Raw genomic sequence first — 22,516 nt, forward strand, 5'->3', positions numbered from 1 at the left:
GAATTTTCTATAATTATAAATAAAATACTGAACAATATTAATTAATTCCGTTTTTATGAACATTCCAATCAGTTTCTTAAAGTATGGACTGCTTTATGGTACTTTATTATTAACTTAATATATTATACAAGTGTTCATAATAATCATAGCAATAATATGTAATATTTTACTTGCAAATGTTTATACATTTAATGTGTAGTCACTTAAAAATGTGTCAAAAACCGTCCGAAATCGTGTTCTTAAAAAGTTTAGTTCGTCCCTATAAGAACTGTTAGCAATCATCGATCACTAAAAACGATGAGATCTTGGATTTTAAATAACTTACCACAACTATTATTATTTAGCGATTTTATTAATAAATAATTTATGTAAAATATTGCGATTTCAGAGGGGTTATATTGGGCGCTAAAGTTACAGAATATCTACTAGAAAAATCAAGAATAGTGACACAAGCTCCAGAAGAACGAAATTATCATGTGTTTTACGAACTATTGGCGGGTCTCGCCGATGAGGAGAAACTTAAATACGGTTTGTTATCGGCTGATAAATATTTTTATTTAAATCAAGGCGGAAACTGTGAAATTGATGGAAAATATGATGGAGAAGATTTTCAATCACTTATGTCTGCGATGCAAGTTCTCGGATTCACGTCGGAAGAACAAGACACAATATTTCGGATACTGGCGTCAGGTAAAGTACTTTAAAATAATTTTATTTTTATACATTTCAAATGTTATTTGATATGTGTAATTAATTGTATTTCTTTATTATTTACTTATAAATATTCTAAAATTATACGGATACAGTATTACAGTTAATACAACTTTAAAAAAATGTATTGTACACAATTTAAATTGTTTATTTTCCCAAAGAAAATTACTTTTTAAAAACTTAACTTTTTTTAATATAACCGTATTTTATAAAAGTGCTGTATGAAACATTAAGTTTTTTATGTTGACCCAAAAATGGTGATTTCTAAAAAATATACACATACAAATAACATGCATCATTATAAAACCTTCAATAGCTTCGTCTTTCTGCTTAGAATCTAAAATGTGTAAGACTCGCGTTAAATTATAATAAATCAATTATATAGGGTTCTCATTCTGAAAAAAAAAGTCACGCAGACGTAACACACATTGCGCATCTACATTATTTGCGTGTACGCATCAATATTTGCACTTCAATCACAGACGAAATTAATATTAATTTAAATATTTTGTACAGTTTTACACTTGGGAAATGTTTATTTTCATCGTAAGCAACTAAAACACGGACAAGAAGGCGTTGAAATTGGTTCTGATGCAGAAATCAGATGGACAGGACATTTGCTCCGATTGGATGTGGATGGTATCAAAGAAGCGTTAACAACCAAAACCACCGTTCGTGTTTAATTAATAACAATAATTTTTATAAATCTATTTTATCTAAAAAAAAAATTTGTTTTGTTTTGCTTAGGAAGCACGTAATGAACGTGTGTTGACAGCACTAAATATTGATCAAGCTTTGGACGCTAGAGATGCATTTGCTAAGGCTCTATACAGTTCACTTTTTACATGGCTCGTTGCAAGGATTAATCACATTGTGTACAAGGGAACCAAAAAGACAACAGCTATATCGATTTTAGATATATTTGGTTTTGAAGATTTCAAAGTAAAAATAAACTGATGTATTTTCTATCAAAATCGACTAATTAAAATATTATTTGATTTCAGGAAAACAGTTTTGAACAGTTATGTATTAATTACGCCAATGAAAATTTACAAGTATACTTCAACAAACATATATTTAAACTAGAACAGCAAGAGTATGCCAAGGAAAAAATCCAATGGCAAAATATTGCTTACAATGTAAATACAAAAATAATAAACTTTTATACACTATTATAATTTTTTTTGAAATCTAAGTTTAAGCTATTAACGGTTTTCAGGACAATTTGCCAGTGATTCAATTGCTATCAAAAAAGCCTGTGGGTATATTGCATCTTTTAGATGACGAGTCCAATTTCCCACGTGCCACCGATGTATCATTTTTAGAAAAATGTCATTACAACCACGCATTGAACGAACTATACTCTAGACCCAGATTAAATGGTCCAGAATTTGGTGTTCGCCATTATGCTGGACCGGTGTGGTATAACGTTGATGGTTTTCTAGACAAAAATCGAGATACCTTAAGGCCCGATGTCGTGCAATTATTAATATCTAGCTCTTTGCCTGTGAGTATTCATGTTCACTTGTATAGTGATTCATTTTAAGGTTTTGTATAATGTTTGTCCCTAAATGATTGTTTTTAGATGTTGAGTAAAATGTTCAGCTCTTTACGGAATAATTTTGAAGCTTCAAAAACATTAAACAAGGCTAATGGCAGATTTGTTACCATGAAGCCGAGAACCCCGACTGTAGCCGCCAGGTTTCACGATTCACTTCAACAGCTCTTGGAGTCTATATCTGGGTATGTTTTTAATATGCATTTAAATTTTTTTTCGTCAAACAATTGATATTTTGTCGTTTAGATGCCATCCGTGGTTTGTGCGTTGCATTAAACCGAACTGTGAAAAAGTATCGATGAAATTTGATATGCCCACTGTATTGGAACAACTCCGATATTCGGGAATGTTGGAAACGATACGGATCCGTAAACTGGGTTATCCGGTCCGCATGAAGTTCAGCGAATTTGTAGATAGGTATCGCGTTTTGGTGCGAAAACGAAAACTTCCGCCGAAAGGAACGCCGAACAGGTATTTAATATATTGTAATTATTTAAAAACAAAATAAAATGATCAGTATAATAATAATTATATTATAATAAAACATTTTTTTATCCGGTATTAGGGAAATCTGTCAAACAATTTTGGAAAAACATTCGGACGAATATCAGTTGGGCACGAGCCGGGTATTTCTGCGGGAAAGTCTTGAACGGCACTTAGAACGAGAACGAGCTGCCATTCTTAACACCGCAGCAATCACACTCCAGCGAAACGTCAGAGGGTTCCTCGCTCGGACCAGGTATACCGCAAAAAGACAGAGTGCGATAAAGTTGCAAGCGTCCGTTCGTGGATGGATGCAGCGAAGACGATACGAAACGTTGAGACGTGGTGTAGTTAAAGCGCAAGCAACTTTCAGAGGTAGACGGCAGCGAAAACGATATAACCAACTAAAGGCATGTACAAATACAGTTAATACACGCTCTTGGTAAATTATATTAAATCTCGATTGTGTTTAATTCAATAGGAGGAAATGAAAAGAAAAGCTAACTTAGCAAAAGAGAGGGCTAGAGTCAAGGCCCAAAAAGAAGAACAGGAAAGAAATGCTAGGCCACATGCTGTATCGAATCTCAACGCGTTAGATATTCCAGCGGAACTCGCGTTAATATTTAATAAAATCGAAGGTAAATAGTTTACAGACGTAAAAAAAACCGATTAATATTTAAATGTGTGTAAAGTTATGTACATTATATTATTTGCCCTGGTAATTTGTCCATTTATTTATTTTTTTTTTGTCATTATAATGATCCATGAGAACAGGGTTTCCAATATTTGCATTAAATTTTTATTTGTACTTACTCTACTTTTATTTTTGTGATCTATTTACTATAGTACTCCATTAGTATTTTTTTATTTTGGACTTAAATTTTCCGTAATAATGTTAAACACAAACTAGATCAACAATATTATTTTAAATCATTTTTAATTTTTCTTTTATATAATACTAATTAAGAGGATGTCAGCGAGCTATTGGTTTTCTCTCTCTAGCCCACGCGCAACATAGACAAAACGCATTTACGCAGTCTGAGTAGAACTCGCTCAATTTTGGTTCTAGAGTAAATATACTTATTATAAAATTAAATTTTGACAATATTTCTGAGTACAAGACGATGATAATTTTAAAAAAAATTAAAATTTTGAAAAGTTAAAGGTTATTTAAAAATGTTGTAATTTATAGCTATTTTGAAACTATATAATTATCGTTGTATTGTGAATAATTGAAAAAGCTCATCGTCTTGTACTCAGAAATATTATCAAAATTTAATTTTATAATAGGTATATTTACTCTAGAACCAAAATTGAGTGAGTTCTACTCAGACTGCGTAAATACGTTTTGTCTATGTTGCGCATGGGCTAAAGAGAGAAAACAAACAGTGCGCTGACATCCTCTTAAGTTTTAATTTATGTTCAATCGATATATTATTGGTATTTTCTCATAATACTTATTAGTAGGTAAGTACAAAATACATCTGTATTTTGTTTTTAGCCCAAAAAAAAGAAGAATATTTTCACTATTTTTGTTGTACATATTAATTATAAATTAAGACGGTTCATCGAATAAAAAAATTATATTTTCATCTATTCATTATTTATTCAAAGTATAATATTAATTAGATAATTGTTTTAAAATATAAATCAGCATATAGATCTTATTAGTTTTATTTGGCTCTCCTGATCCGTATAATTATGCTCGTTTGTTTTTTTTCACCTTAAATTAATTTTAATTAAAATCTAGGAAAATTTTGTAGAGCGTGAAAAGTTTGTGGAGGTTCATTGGGACCACAATTTATACTATTTTAGCCATACAATGAAATAGTTGCTATTATACCACCTCCCTCAGTCACCCAAACCCTCTCTCTATCATAGTATAAAATTATTTTACGACCAGTTTTATAATATATAATATTATTTAGATAAACGAAATTAATTTCCTCTAGCCAATCCCAGATACATATTCTAGTAACTGAATTGTTTTTTTTTTTAAATAATAATATAAACTGGCCATTTGTCCTAGTGTAAATAAAAATGATTTTTTAACAATACGATTTATAATCAGCGCTTGAAAATGTTTACTAATATATTTTTTTGGATTATAGAATGGCAACCATTACACAATAAGAGGCAATTGGTAAAAGTAGTCGGTCCAATCGTTGAGATTCAAGAACAATATGCTCTACCGAATGATATTGATCAACATGCATTTTCGAAGTTCACAAATATTTATTTCAAAGTAATATACATATCATATAATAAATTAGTAAAAAATAGTATTTAAAATATAATATTTTTTGTTTCAGTCTCATGTATGGGGAATGAAAAAAGAACCTATAAAAACTCCATTTCTCCACAAAAGTAAAGATTCCGATTACATGGATTCAATTGCGATTTTTAAATTAATATTAAGATTTATGAACGACACGACATTATCTCCCAAAAGAGAACAGGCATTAGCAGACTACATCATTCACAAAGTATATTATTTTTTTATTTGATGACCAATTATGTATTTATATTTAAAATGTTTATAGTCTATAGATGGTATATTATTTAAAATCTTCCTCCATTAATCAATTGGTTATTAATATTAATAACATTATAATCTATTTGTTCTATAATATTATAACCAACCGGACATTCATTTCCTAACTGTAGCATTATTTGCTGCACATTTTACAACCAATTATGTATGATGTTATTGCCTCGTCGACTGATTAACAGCGTTAATAGCTATTTATTAAATTAGAACCTATCGTAATAGGTATTATCAGTATATTATAGTATTATTAAATGTACATAGCATTCAAAACCGCAATAGCTTATATTTATTACCTACCTATAAATCGAATATTGTTTAATATCAAATGAAACGTGACCATCACAAAAACGAATACTGGATAATAAAAAGTATGAAATATAAAACCACGGAATGCACATAATGTCGGGTTAGACTGTTAATATTATATAAACATTTTGTAAATGTTCGAAAATTACTAATTATTACGTCATTGTTCGTTTTACCGCCCATAACTATAACATTAACTATTGTTTTTATCTGTACCAGGCTATAAGGTTATTTTTATTATTATTAGCCATTAGTCTATTTAAGAACAAATTTATTTTTATCTGAAAGATTATTATAAAAGACTAAATTATGTCTTATGAAACGTATTCGTGCAGCGCTGCTTAGATTCTGTGCCCAAGTGATGGTCACATGAGAGCTATCGACCGGAGTACCTGTAATGTCAGCTTTTATCCAATTTTGTTGATATTCTTATTAGTTGTTAACCAAAAACAGTATTATATTTGTCTCAATATACGTATGAATATAATCAAACAACTTGAATGTTATTTGTATTTTTTGTAATCAATGTCTACAATTTGCCTAGGGTTTGGCCAACGAACGGCTGAGAGACGAAATTCTATGTCAACTGGTAAACCAGACGTGGCGCAACGACGTTGAAGCAAATAACGAAAGATGCTGGTTGCTGATGGCCAGCTGTCTGTCAGCGTTTCCCCCAACCGGACCGCTATATAAATACTTATTGAAGTAAATTAAATGACACTCGCTGTACAGATAATATCAATAATAATAGTACTATTACGAAATCGTAGTGATCAGGGTGACCTTATAATTAATTTTTGAACTTTATTTGCGATAAACGTTAAATTAAGTTATAATAAACACACGGTTATTTATATAACGTTATAAATTAAATGGCTCGCCGAATATTTTACTAGAAAACGTTAAAAAATTTAAGTTCTCTACGTTCTTTCGAAGTTTTAGATATTATATAATATATATCTTATCGGATTATCCCTACCATGAAATTATTTTATTTTTATTAAGCTATATTGGAATTTATAAAATCAATATCTTTGATATTTTTTATAATAGAGTAATAAAAATTAATGATACTGTATGTTTAGTCTACAATCAGTAAATGTTATATACTATAATATTTGATATTAATTATTATAGTATTTACTTAATATTTTCAAATAAATTTAAATCCAAAATGGTTAAAGATAGGTGGTTTTGATTTATATTTTATAACGTTATTTTAAAAGTTCGAAGAAAGGTTTAGTTCGTGATGTTCTCTGTGTTAAAAGTTCGAAGAATCTATTAGTTTATACATATAACGTTCTTCATAAAATGTTTTAAAGTACTTAACAGGATATAACGTTCTTCGTATAATTCTTCAAAAAACATTATAGTTTAAGGTTCCTCATCTTAATTTTTTGAAGAACTTATTACGTAATAACTTTTTTTGCGAAAAAGTTTAGTAAACGTAAAATGTGTAATGCTATTGGTTCCGTTCCATTATAATTGTATTTATGAACAAAAATAATGTTCTTTAATCGTTTTTTACGTCCTGTTTGCTAACCCTGGTAGTCCTTCGTACCACAATTACTGAAAAGGGTTTTTATTCCTTCATTTTGTTTAGGTATGTTTCCGATCATGGCTATGATGGCTACAAAAGCGTATGCCAGAGAAAATTGCTGTCGGGGCACACTTGTACGCCGCCGGCCCGGTCTTCAGCTCCGTGTCTACTGGAGTGGCGGGCTAACTGGAAGCGGTTCAACACTGCGTTAGAATTCGCAATGCCCGATGGCGAGACGATGACCGCCGGCGTAGAATCATGGACCCGGTGCCACGTGGTTGCTTCCGCCCTGTTAGCCAAGAGGGGCATCGCCGAATGTAACGGATGGACTGTGGCGTTGGACAACGACCAGAGAAATGGGTTCGATTACGTATTCGACTCCATATCGGAGGTGGAAACGCCTCCTGGATATCCGGTCGGGAGACAGCCGCCCCACTCACCGCAACCGTCGTCAACGATGACGCCCGTTTCGAAGGTATTGTGTACTATCACTGTATGTTCATAGGTATGAACATACCTTCCGTTTGAACACAAATTCGTATTATCTATTATATGTGATTTTTTTACCCTTTTAGATAACAGTCTTCAAATAAACTTTCTATTTCCGCCCCAATATCGATTACTTCATAAGTATCTTTTTTTCAAATCGGGTCTGCATTGATCCCAACTCCTCCATTCAAACATATCTGATACACAATATTAGTTTTATTTTGTTGAATTGTTGAAAAATCAATAATTTACAATAATATTCCCGCATTCACTAATTTTCGTACGCGTTTTAAAATGTTTTTTTCGATGCTAACAGGTAGAACCCGTGTCTGTGAACCGCCGACCGACTGTGCCACCACCTCAGCCGCCAATGGTGAAACCGGTAAGTCAAAAAGTCTATTTAACGACGTTTGATCGTACATTACTTTGGATGTGACGTAAAAGTGGTTCGATATTGCTCAATTTCGTAATATATATTATTTGGTAATACCGTTTACTAAGAAATATTATTTCGGTTCTTATAAAATGAGTGACGATGTTATTCAATTCGTCCTAAACAAGCAAGATAAATAAATTGTCTTCGGTTAATTACGTTCGTCCTAGAAATAAATGTGTGAATCGTAAAATATTTTCTGTTATAGTTTTTCATTGGCCTATCTGTACGTTAAATGTATAAAGGTATTATATGAATAGATGAATGATGTTTCAAAGAAATGTCCAATAGTATTACATGACATTATATAATGAATTAGTAATTATTCTTAAAATTTGGTATCTCGAAGCGTTGTTTCTTAATATATACGTTTTATTCATTATGTAGGCGTTGAATTGATAAAAAAAAAAATTAACAATCTAAAATAATATACTTCTAGTAATTTAGTAGTTGAAGTACGTAATACACGTGTTTTACTCACCCGGTACTATTTTATCTAAAAATATATCTCTAGACTATCTGTTTTTTTTTTGTTTAATTTGTATTTCCAATATTTAGCAAAAAGTAAGATCAGTGTCTCGAGATCATAGCGTAGAAAACGGTCTTTCGCGGCAATCTGCTTTAAACGACAGATACTTCGAGAAGACTAGTCGATCCAGAAGTCTCGACAATTTAATAACTCCGGTGAGTAATGAAAGCGATTTATTATAATATTATGTTATATGTAAATGTAACGTTTTAAAATATTGCAATATATTCACTGTAGGTACCGCAAATCGCGATTGCTCCGAAAAAACTAGATTCATTGGGCTTATCGCATAGCAAGCTCAACGAGCGATACATGTCAATGGAGCGTATACAAGAAACCGAAAAAGATACCGATAGCGAAGACGATAACGATGACGACGATGACGACGACGATGATGATGACGACATTGCCAAGTCTGTCGATGACGATAATTTAGAGTCGGTTAGCCAAAGGGGCGAAACGAGAAACTATAATGGGTAATTTTATTGATAGGTTATTAGTGTCTAGTACAATCTGTTTGCGTTTATTAAAATAAGTTTCTATTTTTCATAAAAATTTTACAGTGCATCATCAGATGTGATGTCCCATAGTCAAATCGATTTTGACTATCCAGATATTAATGCTAGAAGTGAAGACGATAAAGGTTCATACATGAAGGGCCATCCAAGGTAAAAAAAAATACACCTCATAATAGTGTAATGTGTAATTTTTTAAACGCGTGTATTTATTGCAATCGAGTTAATAATTCTAAAATAGTAAACTAGCAAACGTGCTTATATATAATTACACAATCTAAATGTATCATAAAAATACTTCTATCATTGACAAAATAACAAAATAACTGTTATTTTTCACAGATTCATAAAATCACAGTATGCGGGTAAACGCGGTTCACACTCTATTAAATCACAAATGGATAACAAACATTCTGACAAGTCTGAAGCGAGAAGCTGCGCCATGTCTGATACAAGCGAAGCTCCATCTTTAGGTAACTATATAACATAATATGTGTTATACTGTATATTATACTCATTAAAAATTAAATATAAAATGAATTATTATTAATATGAGTTCACTACCGAGGTTTTAGTAGAAAACAAAACGATACTTACGAATCACACTAAATTGTATTAATTCGTAAAGAGGAAAAAAACTAAATATCTAATTGACAATTATTTTTGCAAGTCTTTAGTTTTCCTAAACAAACGAATCCAGTTATAATAGAAAAGTATTAAATTTTTTGACTAACAATATTCTCACAGTCATGTGAATGGTTAACAGACAGTGCATGCGGGTATTTTGACCTTGCGTTTACATGTATGTGTCTGGAAATATATTATAGTGTTGTTATTATTACAGTTGCATTAAAGAAGTGTATTTCTAAAGACACGCCACAGCGGTGATCCAAGGCAATTTTTTAATATTTTAATGACACTAATTTACAGCCTTCCACTTTGTTCTTCCCTTCTCGCCGTAACTAAAATAATATAATATTACAAAACTATGTCGTTCTCTGTTTTGGATCAGCATCGCACGTTAGACGGGTACGTGTGCCGTCGCAGGCGTCGGATGTGGATCAATTCCTCGACGATCTGTTCAATCCAGTTCTGGACCAGCTGTCTGACGCCAGATCGCTAGCCGCGTCTATTAAAGGTTCATCGAAGAGCAAGTCAGTGGAGGACTGCGAATCTCTAGACTCCCGTGACTTTGCAAAGAGGATAAAGGGCGGCGGCCGTGGACGATCGATTGAAAGTAGTCGGGCGTCGAGATCCAATGAGAGTCCGTTACAGGACGAAGACTTTGAACCGTCGTTAGACATCTCGATGTTTGCACGGACCGTTAAAGGCGGCGGTCGAGGCGTTGCCTCACAGCAACAGGTATTTATACTCGATTTAATATGATATATTAACGTCGGAGAAAAATAACAGGGTGGGCGTTTTGCACTCAGTTTCGTGTATCGTTAACACGGTAAGACAGTGTTTCCATAGCCATAATATAGTACGGGGGAAATTGCTTCCCTAACGTTTTATAATAAGAGAAAATACATTGACTCCCCCCTCCTTTTAAGTTCTTATTCGTTGAATAGTGTAACACATTTTTTTTTTTTTTTTTTATTATTATACTTAAGCTTGAATTTTTCGCAATTCGTTGTATAATTACTAATTTATCAGTAAAAGAATGTCCATGTTCCTCTACCATATTATTTTTAGTCATAATAAGTTTAATATATTTATTACATTACTCTACCCCTTTACTCACAAAAAAAACTCAAATTACGTCACCGGGTGTTCCACACCCCGTATATAAATTACGTTGTATTATAATATTATGTTATTACGAGTGTGTCTTTATCGAAAACTGTAATATTACTTTTCTAAATATTTATCGTGTGCTTTTATATTTCCGCAGAATGGTTCCGGACAGCCCGGAAACGCTTCGTTCGGCATGTCGCCACTCATCGGCTCGCCACCGGTGTTGCCCTCCATCCTTTCGCCACCATCGTTACTCATGCCTGCCATGAACTCACAGAGCATGTTTAACACTCCGAACGGCGGTTAGTTTGGCGCATTGTTGCGTTCGGTTTTTTTTTTTATTTCTAAATGTTAAAAACGACAACGCGATATACGCAAAACGATACCATTATTATTGTTATTATTATTATCATCATTAATGCGGTCGCACAAGACGAAAACAATGGCCTGAGAGAGTTCACATGTAGACGACGGATGCCGCGATGCGTGCGCTCTAAATAAATTTCTCCTGCAGCCCCGTTTCCTGCTAGCCACGCACCGTCGACGTCATTCGACGGGTCGACGCGCAACGCCGTCAACGCGTCGCGTAAACAATAATAACATATTATCGAATCCCGTACGTTACGACGATAATAATAACAATAATAATTATTATTGTAATATTTTGCGATTTTTTGTTCGTGTTCGCATCGATTGTTGCCCAATTTATTTTACGTTTCGTTTTTACGCCCATTGTTTTATAATAATAATAATTACGATAATATGGGATTCGATTTTACCGCCGCAGGTCTCGGTGTACCGGCAAACACGTCCAACACCACCAGCAACGGGTCGTCGGGAGACAGCATGCTCGCGTACCAAACAAACCTACATCAGGCGTTCTTGCAGTCCGCTATGGCGCAAAATATCCAAATTCAACAACAAATACTCGCACAGAACCAAGCCCTCCACCAGTTGCTTCAACAGCAACAATTATTGCCACCGGTATGTGTTACATCAGACTACGAATCGTACCCGACGATTCCATTTTTATCGTAAAATTATAGCAGTAATATGTTGGTACTTATATTAAGATTATAATTTAAGCAATGGAAAATAAATAACTTTATATATTTACTCGTCGGTCATTTTTTAAGTATTCAATAATCAAATTTTCTGCAATGATAAAAATCCTATAATAGAACCGCTAGAACACTGACTGTTATCAGTATTCTATATTGTGGATTATGAATTTAAACATGACATACAATATATTGATGATAAAACAGTTATAAATCCCGAGAAAACATTAAATGATCATTTGTAGTGGTTTTAAATATACAACATAGTAGATTATTATATGTATATATTACTTTTAAAAGCGTACATTAAAAATTATTGTATAGCGCCAAATAAAACCTAATTAATATTTCAAAACAATAATGTCGTTGACTGTTGTTCCAATTTTAAGCTTCCACTGAACACTAAAAGACTAGAAGTAATAAACGTTGAAAATTTGCATACGAATAGTACAATGTTTTTATTTATGTTATTGTTTTGAATAGTTGTAATAATATTTAATTACATAATCAAGTGATTTTAATGTCATGCATTGCATGTAAACAGAATAGTAACAATTCATCTTATTATTTATTTAAGTATTATAGTTGATAATTAACGAAAAAATATTAATTTTTATCCACTTATATTGTAGGTTGGAACTGAAAATACATCAGGCGTCTGGAACAATTCACCTCCTAAACATAAGTCTACCCCCACAAATAAGTCTCAAGTGAATACTCAATTATTTAAATACTTTAAAATACTTATGTTATATTTGAATATGGTATAATGTTTACTAAATACATTTTAGGGACTTCGTGCAGGATCACCACATTCAACGTTTACAAATGTTTTGAGTGAGTTAAAGAGCAGAAAATCATCAATGGATTCTAACATTGGAAAGGTAATAATATTTATACCTATAAAATTATTGTTTTTTTATTTTATATTAGTATATTATATATTATTGTACGAGACTATAATTTTTATATATATGCAATATATAGAGTTCTGTACCTCCACCACCTCCTATGCCTCCGCCACCAGACTTATGCGATCCTAGCGAGGTTAGGCCATTCATGGATCCGTATGGCCGAGCAAAAACTGTACGCATTGGCAAATGGAGATGGCCGCCACCAAGTGATGGCACTAGCAATGGTGTGCCAGGTGAAATTAACGGGTTTCCATCACATCAAAGTTTTTTACAGTTTAAAATGTCCAAACAACAACAAAACCAAAGACACAAGCAATCACAAGTAAATTTAAATCATAATAACTTCAAAAAATTTAATTTTGAATAAATATTTTATTTTTAAGTTATTTTTTTATTAATATTTTTAAAATTATCTATTATTATTTTTAACGAGTTTTCTTAATTGTTAAAGTACAAAATATATTTGACGCAAAAAAAAAATAAATAAAATATATCAATAATTATTCCCTCAAATTACCAGTGAGTCGGAAATATCGATCTAAATTTATTCACTAAACATGTTATATCAAATTATGTACTTAGGACTCGAGTCAAGATGGAGATATGAACGGAGTCGAATGGGAAGAGTACGAAATACAACAATCCGAAGCAATGAAGCAACCGTCACCCAAAGACCAAACTGAAGTTCACAAATCGTCGTATAAATCGTTGGAAGTTGGTGCGTTAAGACCTAGTCCGGGGAGCGTAGGAAAACTAAGGATCAGCAACGAAATGAAACACAAGCTTGAAATGGTGACAGCCAACCATAGTCTACGATCTACGACCAGCAAACCCAGACCGCAAGCCATGAACAATATGCCAACGCCTATACCAACGGCTGGGAAACTAGACACTGACAGACGACTACTTTTGCAACAGCAACTAGGTAATAAGACTTGTTTAAATATTAAAATGTTCCGTGCGCGTGATAAAGGCCGTTCTACACGAAAGGAATAAATTCATAAGTTCTGGTCCTCGTACTTTTTATTTATAGAACTGCCACCTCGCGTTCAAAACTAAATATTTGGAAATATAATAGTGTTTTGTTCTTTTGTCTAACTTAAATATTATTTTAGCAGGGAGATGGGGTAGTGTGGACAGTGTTGATTCTCAGAGTGTGGTCAAAGAAGACGCTTCAGACGTGCAACCAAATAACGTAATACGTAATCAAGTTGAACGCATTGAAAGCTCCGGTTGGCGGTTGCCACCACCGCCTATCACCCCATCTAGATCCAACAGTTTTTATAATCAAAACATGTGAGTCACATTCGATAATAATTATAATAATAAAGTGGCGATAATTGATCATTATTACATTTCGTTCGTTTTAGCGTATACCTATAATATAATTAATTTAATCACTATAAATATTTTTGTTAGGAAAAAGAACAGTACCGGTCCTCCGGCTCCCATACAGCCTGTGACGCGTGAATACGACCAGAACAATATGTTCCGGAATGCGGTTCCGAACAACTACTCTGCCGAACCACAGCACGATATCGAGAAAGGCCCGGAGTTCAACGGTCGTCCCGAAACAAGAATACAATCGCCAATACAAAATGAAGACGGACAATCCACGAAACTGCTACAAACGCCAGCCAACTCTTATTTTACTTACAACCGCGTACCGTGGAAATTAAATATCCGGAAGGAAGTGAGTAACGCCATCCACCATACGTGGCACGAGTTGGAATCAGAGTGAAACGATTTTGTTTTCTGTTGTTTTCGTTAGGTTTTTACCCCCAAAGAATCGATGTCTAGTCCGCTGGTGTTGCATTTGATATTCTGTCAAATAGTCGGCGACATGTTCAACAAATTCCATTCGGTACACGCCAGAATATCCGCCGATGAACGTGAAGAGATGTTAGACGTACGTATATACATATATATGAAAAAGATATATCTATTTGAAACGATTTGAAAATTAAATATTATTGTCAACATTTTAAAATGGAAAGATTAGGGCCATATAAAATTGCCTCGAAATATTTGTCGTTATGACCGTTTAACACAAAAATGTTTTAGTTATTGGATCGTTTTGGAGTGACAGCTAGCAACATGCAAACGGGTCATCACAAAGCCAGTACCAAACGTTCCATCGTTGAGCTGGCTCGTCAGTGGCCATTATATTTTTCACGCATATTTCCGGTTTCGGTATGTTAATATTATGTGTTATATTAATCATTATGACTCATAATTGAAGTCCAGTGAACGACGTTGTGATATTAAATATATTTTTTGTAATAATGTTGATGTAGTGTGGTTATCAGCACAGAGAAGTTGAATATTTAGCAATTGCACACGCGGGCCTTCATTTATTACGCAAAGAAGAAAACCAATATCAAATTATGCAAACACTAACGTGAGTTAAATCTGTTCGTGTTTAATTTTTAATAATCCCAATTTTTATCGATTGTGTATGTAATAGAATACTAAAAAATATAATTTAAACGTCAAATATTTTATTTCACCAGGTTTGAAGACATTGCCGATGTCTCAATGGGTAAAGCTGGAGGCTCTGTACAGCTCACTATAATGTCGGGTGAAACAATACCGTTCCATTCTAATAGATCCAGGCAAATACACTCAATGATAAGCTCATTTTGGAAGGATGCTGCTCCACTTGGTCGACTTCCCCGTCAAGTGGTAATAGAAATATAATATTTTTAGTTAATTTCTCCACAGCATGAGCATTTATCTGTATTACTTTACATATTTTCTTCTCCTATATTTTGTTTTTATTTTCGTAAATTAAATATTGTACATTTTATAATTGTAGGATGACAAGATCCGTGCGACAGAACACAAGGGTAAATAAATACAATTATACTTTATTGTGGTCACTATATAATAAACTATAAAATATTTTATATAGTATAGATTATATTTTTATTATTATTTTTTAGGGTGGCAACAAACAAACACTAAGTATTCCAAGCCTACTTCACCGTATAAACAACATGAATCACCACCTCCTATCCACTTTGTACGAATAAATTATCCGTGTTTTAAAAAAAAAATTAAATTATTCTGATGATTTTCACTAATGTGTGCATTAAAATATTTTTAATTTATTTGCCTACAGGCTGCAGATGACGGTAAACATTCGTTACTTCAATTTGCAATGTATAATTTCAGACACAGTTCGGAGAAGTAATTTAAATTATTTATCAACTATTTTTTTCAACAAAAATATTTACAAATGTTTTTTGTTTGATATGCTTCTAGGTTTGACATGTTAAAATCCGCGAATGGTGAAATAAACGGTTCATTGAAAGTCATACAAAACTCCAAGATGAAGAATGACGATTGGACGTGGAAAGAACAACTGGAGATGGTAAAATATACAAACGTCCCCATATCCGAATCGCTGTTAAAGTTAGACTCGGAATTAGATGCACTGGCCATCGAATGCTTCGAGTGCGTTATGAGGTATATGGGCGATTTGCCTACCACGCCCGAATTCACGGAAGTCAAATGTGTTTACACCATTCTCATGGTATTATTTTAGATACCGTAGAGTATATAATTTAAAATTAATACTAAGTTTTACACTTGTATGTGTTTAGCATTGCCATAAATTTGAAAGTTTGAGAGACGAAGTCTACTGTCAGCTAATGAAGCAAACGACCAACAACAAGACGGAGACGTGTCAACGCGGTTGGCGTTTGCTCAGCATAGTCGCAGCGTACTTCACGTGCTCCGAGAACCTGAGACCTTTCTTGCTGAAGTATTTGGAAACGGCTGCTTACGACAAGAGGAGAGCTTTTCACGGTAATAATTCATAACCAAAAAGGAATTTGATTATATTTCATCATGTTTACATGTTAACGTAAAAATATAAATAATATTGCGTTATTCGTTTGATTTCGGTTAACCGTAAAAAAAAAGGAAATTTTAATTAAGTTTTTATTTATCGAAGCTTTAAACTATTGTTAGCACATTAAGAGTAATATTTGAAAGGGTTGTGGATAATAATTTTTTTAAATTTTAAAGTATTTAAATTTATTTAGAAATTTTTATTTAATATTAACACATAAAATCAATTTTAAATCTTAACTCATCATTAACGGCCAACGTTATATTTATGTTAAGCTTTACATATTATGTTGAGAGCAGTCTGTATGTAGTGTTTGTTTATACGTGATTTTATTTTTATACAGGTACCGCGAACGTATGCCTGCAAAATTTGCGTAAAACGTTAAGGTACGGCGGCCGGAAGAACGTACCCAGCGTCGAGGAGGTGACTGCCGTGTCGGCTGGTCGCAATTCCAAGAGACAGATGTACCGGTTGCCGGGTGGCAGCGAAACCGTGGTCAACACAAAGTCCACAACCGTAGTAGCCGACGTTATTGCCGGCATGTGTTCGTTGATCAACGTCAACGACCCGTTGGAGATGGAGGAATTCTCGCTATACTGTATCGTCGAAGGTGACGCGTTCACGATGCCGTTGGCCGCAGACGAGTACATACTGGACGTGACTACTGAGCTACACAAAAACCAACAGGTAATTACCACATGAACCGCGAGCTACAATTAAACAAAATCCATTTTTAACCGCGAAACGTCATTGATGTTGTTTAGGTGTTTTACTTGATATTCTGCCGGTCCGTTTGGTATTTCCCGCTGCGGCTGGATAGTCAACTATACGTTCAAGTGCTGTTCAATCAAATCGCACCTGACTACTTGGAAGGCCTCCTGTTGGTTTTGCCTTTCGGTCAGTTACCCCAAGATTTATTGGTAAGTCTACATTATAATTAAAATATTTAATTTTATGTATTATGTATAGTTTGTTTTTGCGTACCCGATTAACACAACATTTTTTTTTTTTTATATAGTATGAAGTGTGTAGATTAGCTGCTCTGCTACACCGAGCAGCTGATATGCTTCAACCCCCGACGTTAAAAGAAACGAAATTCCTTTTGCCTAAACCAGCGCTCATGCAAAATGAAGTTAATCCTCAGCAGCTGGTACAAATGGTTCAAAACAATTGGCCGCAAATTGAAACCCTACACAGCGTGGAAGCTAAAGCTCAATTTTTAGGTAAGTCATCAGTATTAATCAAATTCTTGAGTATTTGTCATGAAATCGCAAGTTTGAAAACCTAAATCACTAGATCATATACGATTTTACTGTTTTCTTAAAAATTTAAATCGAAATTCTTACGCAATATAAACTTAAATAACATCATATGATTTTAATTATTACATTTTTTTTAAGTTTTAAGAACTTTCATAAAACATTTTAGATTGAAATCGATACGTGTTTAAAATTAAAAAAAAAATGTAGTAAATTATTTGTAAATTTAAATTTTTAATAATGAGATGATTTACATAGTTTATTATAATTGTATTTTTCTTTGATCAAATTTATTTTATGTGACAACATTTATGACCTGTAACTCAAAACACATTTCCTACCAAATTTAGTATAATTTATTTTAAATAAATGTATACTTAATTCAAAGCATACTATTATAATATATTAACATATTATGTTGATATTATGATAAGAATAACTGCATAATTTGAGATATTTCTGTTACATTTTTAATAAGTGTCTTGTTTTTTTTTTTTTTTAGTACACGTAAACTCGTTCTCTGTAATAAACTACGTTAACAATAAAATATTTAAGTGAAATTACGTTTAGTTACGCGTATGTACTGTTCTGCTGTATATTAATGGCCACACCATACCTAATTTCTGACAAAGCCCACAGAATACGTTTTATGTGATTACACGATACTTAACTTTAGTTTTTTTTTTCAAGACTGCAGAAACTAATACGGCAAACTCATTATTTGTATACAAACCCATCTTATATATCTATACTGCACGTTTTATGCCTCATTTCAAATTTTTGATTCTGTGTCTTTGAGAATCGGTTAAAATAAATATAATATTAATTCTATTATTGTATATATTGCGAGGTGAACGTCGGACATATTAATTTCCATGTTAATGTTGGCATACTTATCATCTTAATTTTGTTATACGTATACCTAATAAAAACTTATAATTCAACTAAAATGAATAATATCAAAAAACATTGATTAACATACGAATAAATCTGCTTAATTATAGTTTTCATTACACAGAAATCTTATTTATTATACAAATAAGATTTAGATTTATATACATTATAAAATACACTATTAACTTTAACTTTTAAATGTCGAAAACAATGATTTATTATAATTTACCATTTTTAAAATAACTAACAATTTAAATGTAATGTACACGAAATAACAAGTTACCTATTTTCAGTTTTAAAAAATTACCCATAGATACGAATCTTTATGTAATAATGTGTATGTTAAAGCTCCCTTCAACATGGTACGATTTTATTGTATGCACTTAAATGTTGTATATTCTTTGAAAGATAAATCGTAACAACAATTTTTAAACACTGTATGGTTTTGGTTAGACTGTAATACTTTATTGTCTCAGCTGAAACATCACCACAGTTAAAAGTTTTGAAGTCTACTATTAAATGTGAATTGTTTGTGTTTACAGTTGAAATATGAATAAAATATATACATCTTATTTTAGGTACGCAAAAGCAAAATGAAAAATATGACGCGACTTATTGACATAACTTCCTAAAATTAAAATTTCAATGCTGAGAGAAACCCTACTTATTATTTATAACGTCTGTCATTCTAAAACTTAACGTCGCAGTTTCTTTAAATAAAAAAAAAAATGTATTTAACATAACTGTGGGACGTTGCGAGTAGCTATTTAACTAAGTCAACTAAATTATACATATTTTTATTATATAATAATAATATTTTACTGTGTGCATTTTTGATAGAAATATTAAGCAAATGGCCACTGTTCGGATCCAGCTTCTTTGCAGTCAAACGCAGCGGAGATCAACAGATATTGGCCCTGAACAGAACCGGTGTCCATTTCCTTCACATTGTTACCCATGTGAGTAGACTGAATCTGAATTGAATAAACGGACAAAATCTTTTATATCCAAATACATACAATGCCTGAAAATATAATTATTCGACGACGTTTACGTGTTTTTAGAAAACCTTATCAACAGTGCCATTTAGTGAAGTTATATCGACTAGAAAAGTGAGAGCTGGCGAAGGTGCCACTCTCTACTTAGAGCTCAAGTGTGGCAACCTGTTCCAGCAACGAGTGGCTAGACTACAAACTGACCAGGCCCACGAAATTGCTCGACTCGTTAGACAATACATAACCATGCACCGACGTGAGTTTCTTTAATAATACATAAGTAATTAAAAATTCCTCTTCGATACACGTAGATACCTAATAGTGTCGTTTGACAATAACTTTTTGTGTTTCGCATCTTACACGCGATTATTGATACGTATTTATACGTTAATATATTATACTGTAGTCTTATCGAATACTAGCGAGTTTTGCTTATTTTTAAAGTATATACTTTCTATTTTTTCGTCCACAAACGTTTTAAGTTTCGCTTGATTTTATTATAATGAGTATCGCACACCATGTAACGACATAACATAAAATACGTAATAAAACGATAACCATTGACGGTCGGTAAAATTGTTGAATTAAAAACTAAAAAATAATTTCACTTTGATCAATATAATGAATAATCTATGTAGGTAAATTAATGTATCATAATATTTTTAGCTTTTGCTTTAGATTTTAAATTAATAATCGTGTTTTTACTTAAAATATTCTTAGTATTATTTTAATGTGTTTGTCCACTGGAATATTGGATTTCTTTACTTTTTATTACGATTGTGTTTTGATTAACTTTTAGTATAACCTCTATATTATGAACATAAAATCAATATTAATATGACTAATATAAATAATAAATAATAACCCATCATCAACAGCGAATAAAATGAGCGAAAAGGTATCCTGTGAGACGAAAATACTACATTTTGTCGAATTTAATCCACCCGTAAAAACTAGTTTTTTAAAACATATTTTTTAACGGAATATTTTTAAGCGACTAATAATAATATGTAGTATTACCAACATATTCAAACGTATTATTTTATTTTTAGATAATGTCGGTGGTCATTGAGACAACAACAACACATTGACGAATGAAAAACATTTTTAAGTTGTGCTCAAACAAAATGTAGTGTGGTAATATAGATTTTAATCCAAATCCGCATTATTCAGTAAAAAAAAAACTCTTGTGCATAATTGTTGGTACTGCAAAAGAACAACGTACTTATTAATTTCAACAGAAATTCTTATGGTAAATTTTAAAAATAAACAGGCCAAATACAAAAGTTAAGACTAAATTATTATACTTATTGATACATTAATGATTACCTAGTTGTGTAATATTAAATAATCATAGAATTATTATTTAAATTTATTTATTATAATTTTTTTTTTGTTTCATAAAATAAATCAGTTTATATTAAATTACATAAAAGTTATTTATACATATTTAATATAATTTATGTTGTTTTAATTTTTTTACCATTTACAATAAAATTGAATAGTATATTATCATATTTAAATTGTACGGTGTCATATTTTATAATATTATCCCAAAATTCTAAAACTGTACCTATACATAACCTAATCTACTTTTCAGTTACTAGTCAAGTATTACCCAATGATATTGGTGTTGCTTTAAATACATTTGTACACTAAAAAAATAATTTTACAGCAGTGGATAAAAATAAAAATATATAAACAGTACAACATGTACCTTTTGAATGTTGTATATCTAAATTAAAATTACGCCCAATGGCTAATTTTTATCAAAACTACAAACTATAAACATAATCGTATTGTATTACTGTAATTTTTTATAATCATAAATTGTGTTATTTTATGCTTTTATTACGATGTTTTTGATAATCAAAATGTTCGAATTTGATCAAAACTATTTGGTCTCACGCTCTGTGTTCAATCCGACATAATATTATAATAAGTCCTTCGCATGTGTACATTTCCTGTATCTCTATCAACTAGTTGTTGTATTTTTATTCGTCCTCGGGCTATTCTAACTGTAACTCAACCTTTCCAAACTCGTGTCATTAAACACTAAACACATACAGAATTTATGAAAGATATTCAAATTAAGGTCATGTATTTTCGCAGATGATTTAATAATAATTATAGAAAATACCCGACCATCACGTGAAAATATATTTGTTGCTCATTAATTATTATCGAAAACTTACTAACGAATATTGACATTATTTTTGTTAATCCTTGAACACGTCTAGGTTTATGATGCTATATAATATGTTTTATACTTTTGCAACTATTTATTACTGATAAGTGATAATATTGTAAATGTTCAGCTTTTTTTACATCAATACAAATAACAATACCACATCGGTAAAATGTATAAAGTCATTGTTTTAAGTTATATTTAATAAACTAATTCTTACAATACATTTTATAGATCCGATTATGTTATTTCTCAAAGATATAAAATATATTAAACTTTTTTTTTAAATTTTTTTTTCTGATAATTTAAAAAAATAATATTATAATATTATGGTTTTCTTCGAGCGCAAAATTGTATTGTTTTTGTATAAATATTTTATTTCATACATTTTTTCTTTACTTTCAAATTTAATTTTATCTTGTGTTTCGGATGTTTTATATAATTTATACTGGCTTAGGAATATTTCGTTACGAGGTATAATATTACAGACAGGA

The 22,516-nt window shown here is 31.8% G+C and overlaps 1 protein-coding gene across 2 annotated transcripts in view; it reads left to right on the plus strand.

The window, feature by feature from the left end:
- The window catches only part of LOC132930316 (unconventional myosin-XV), a 53,332-nt gene extending 31,981 nt beyond the window's left edge, over positions 1-21,351 (plus strand). For both annotated transcript variants that reach the window (XM_060996115.1, XM_060996114.1), the window contains 42 exons: positions 389-690; positions 1,228-1,382; positions 1,459-1,653; positions 1,716-1,850; positions 1,931-2,218; positions 2,297-2,454; positions 2,516-2,740; positions 2,835-3,162; positions 3,234-3,390; positions 4,864-4,997; positions 5,065-5,238; positions 6,154-6,314; positions 7,213-7,624; positions 7,955-8,020; positions 8,630-8,755; positions 8,838-9,076; positions 9,164-9,268; positions 9,458-9,588; positions 10,128-10,477; positions 11,010-11,154; positions 11,640-11,836; positions 12,546-12,623; positions 12,705-12,797; positions 12,901-13,149; positions 13,410-13,752; positions 13,943-14,123; positions 14,247-14,520; positions 14,599-14,736; positions 14,892-15,020; positions 15,125-15,228; positions 15,341-15,512; positions 15,646-15,676; positions 15,773-15,852; positions 15,952-16,019; positions 16,095-16,365; positions 16,436-16,640; positions 17,030-17,373; positions 17,451-17,606; positions 17,705-17,909; positions 19,680-19,798; positions 19,904-20,090; positions 20,887-21,351. In XM_060996115.1, coding sequence (XP_060852098.1) covers positions 389-690; positions 1,228-1,382; positions 1,459-1,653; positions 1,716-1,850; positions 1,931-2,218; positions 2,297-2,454; positions 2,516-2,740; positions 2,835-3,162; positions 3,234-3,390; positions 4,864-4,997; positions 5,065-5,238; positions 6,154-6,314; positions 7,213-7,624; positions 7,955-8,020; positions 8,630-8,755; positions 8,838-9,076; positions 9,164-9,268; positions 9,458-9,588; positions 10,128-10,477; positions 11,010-11,154; positions 11,640-11,836; positions 12,546-12,623; positions 12,705-12,797; positions 12,901-13,149; positions 13,410-13,752; positions 13,943-14,123; positions 14,247-14,520; positions 14,599-14,736; positions 14,892-15,020; positions 15,125-15,228; positions 15,341-15,512; positions 15,646-15,676; positions 15,773-15,852; positions 15,952-16,019; positions 16,095-16,365; positions 16,436-16,640; positions 17,030-17,373; positions 17,451-17,606; positions 17,705-17,909; positions 19,680-19,798; positions 19,904-20,090; positions 20,887-20,906 — 7,630 coding nt within the window. In that variant the 3' untranslated portion in view covers positions 20,907-21,351. The remainder of the gene's footprint in view (positions 1-388; positions 691-1,227; positions 1,383-1,458; positions 1,654-1,715; positions 1,851-1,930; positions 2,219-2,296; positions 2,455-2,515; positions 2,741-2,834; positions 3,163-3,233; positions 3,391-4,863; positions 4,998-5,064; positions 5,239-6,153; positions 6,315-7,212; positions 7,625-7,954; positions 8,021-8,629; positions 8,756-8,837; positions 9,077-9,163; positions 9,269-9,457; positions 9,589-10,127; positions 10,478-11,009; positions 11,155-11,639; positions 11,837-12,545; positions 12,624-12,704; positions 12,798-12,900; positions 13,150-13,409; positions 13,753-13,942; positions 14,124-14,246; positions 14,521-14,598; positions 14,737-14,891; positions 15,021-15,124; positions 15,229-15,340; positions 15,513-15,645; positions 15,677-15,772; positions 15,853-15,951; positions 16,020-16,094; positions 16,366-16,435; positions 16,641-17,029; positions 17,374-17,450; positions 17,607-17,704; positions 17,910-19,679; positions 19,799-19,903; positions 20,091-20,886) is intronic.
- The last annotated feature ends 1,165 nt before the right edge of the window (positions 21,352-22,516 follow it).

The sequence above is a fragment of the Rhopalosiphum padi genome, chromosome 4, assembly GCF_020882245.1.
Source record: "Rhopalosiphum padi isolate XX-2018 chromosome 4, ASM2088224v1, whole genome shotgun sequence".
Taxonomy (NCBI): domain Eukaryota; kingdom Metazoa; phylum Arthropoda; class Insecta; order Hemiptera; family Aphididae; genus Rhopalosiphum; species Rhopalosiphum padi.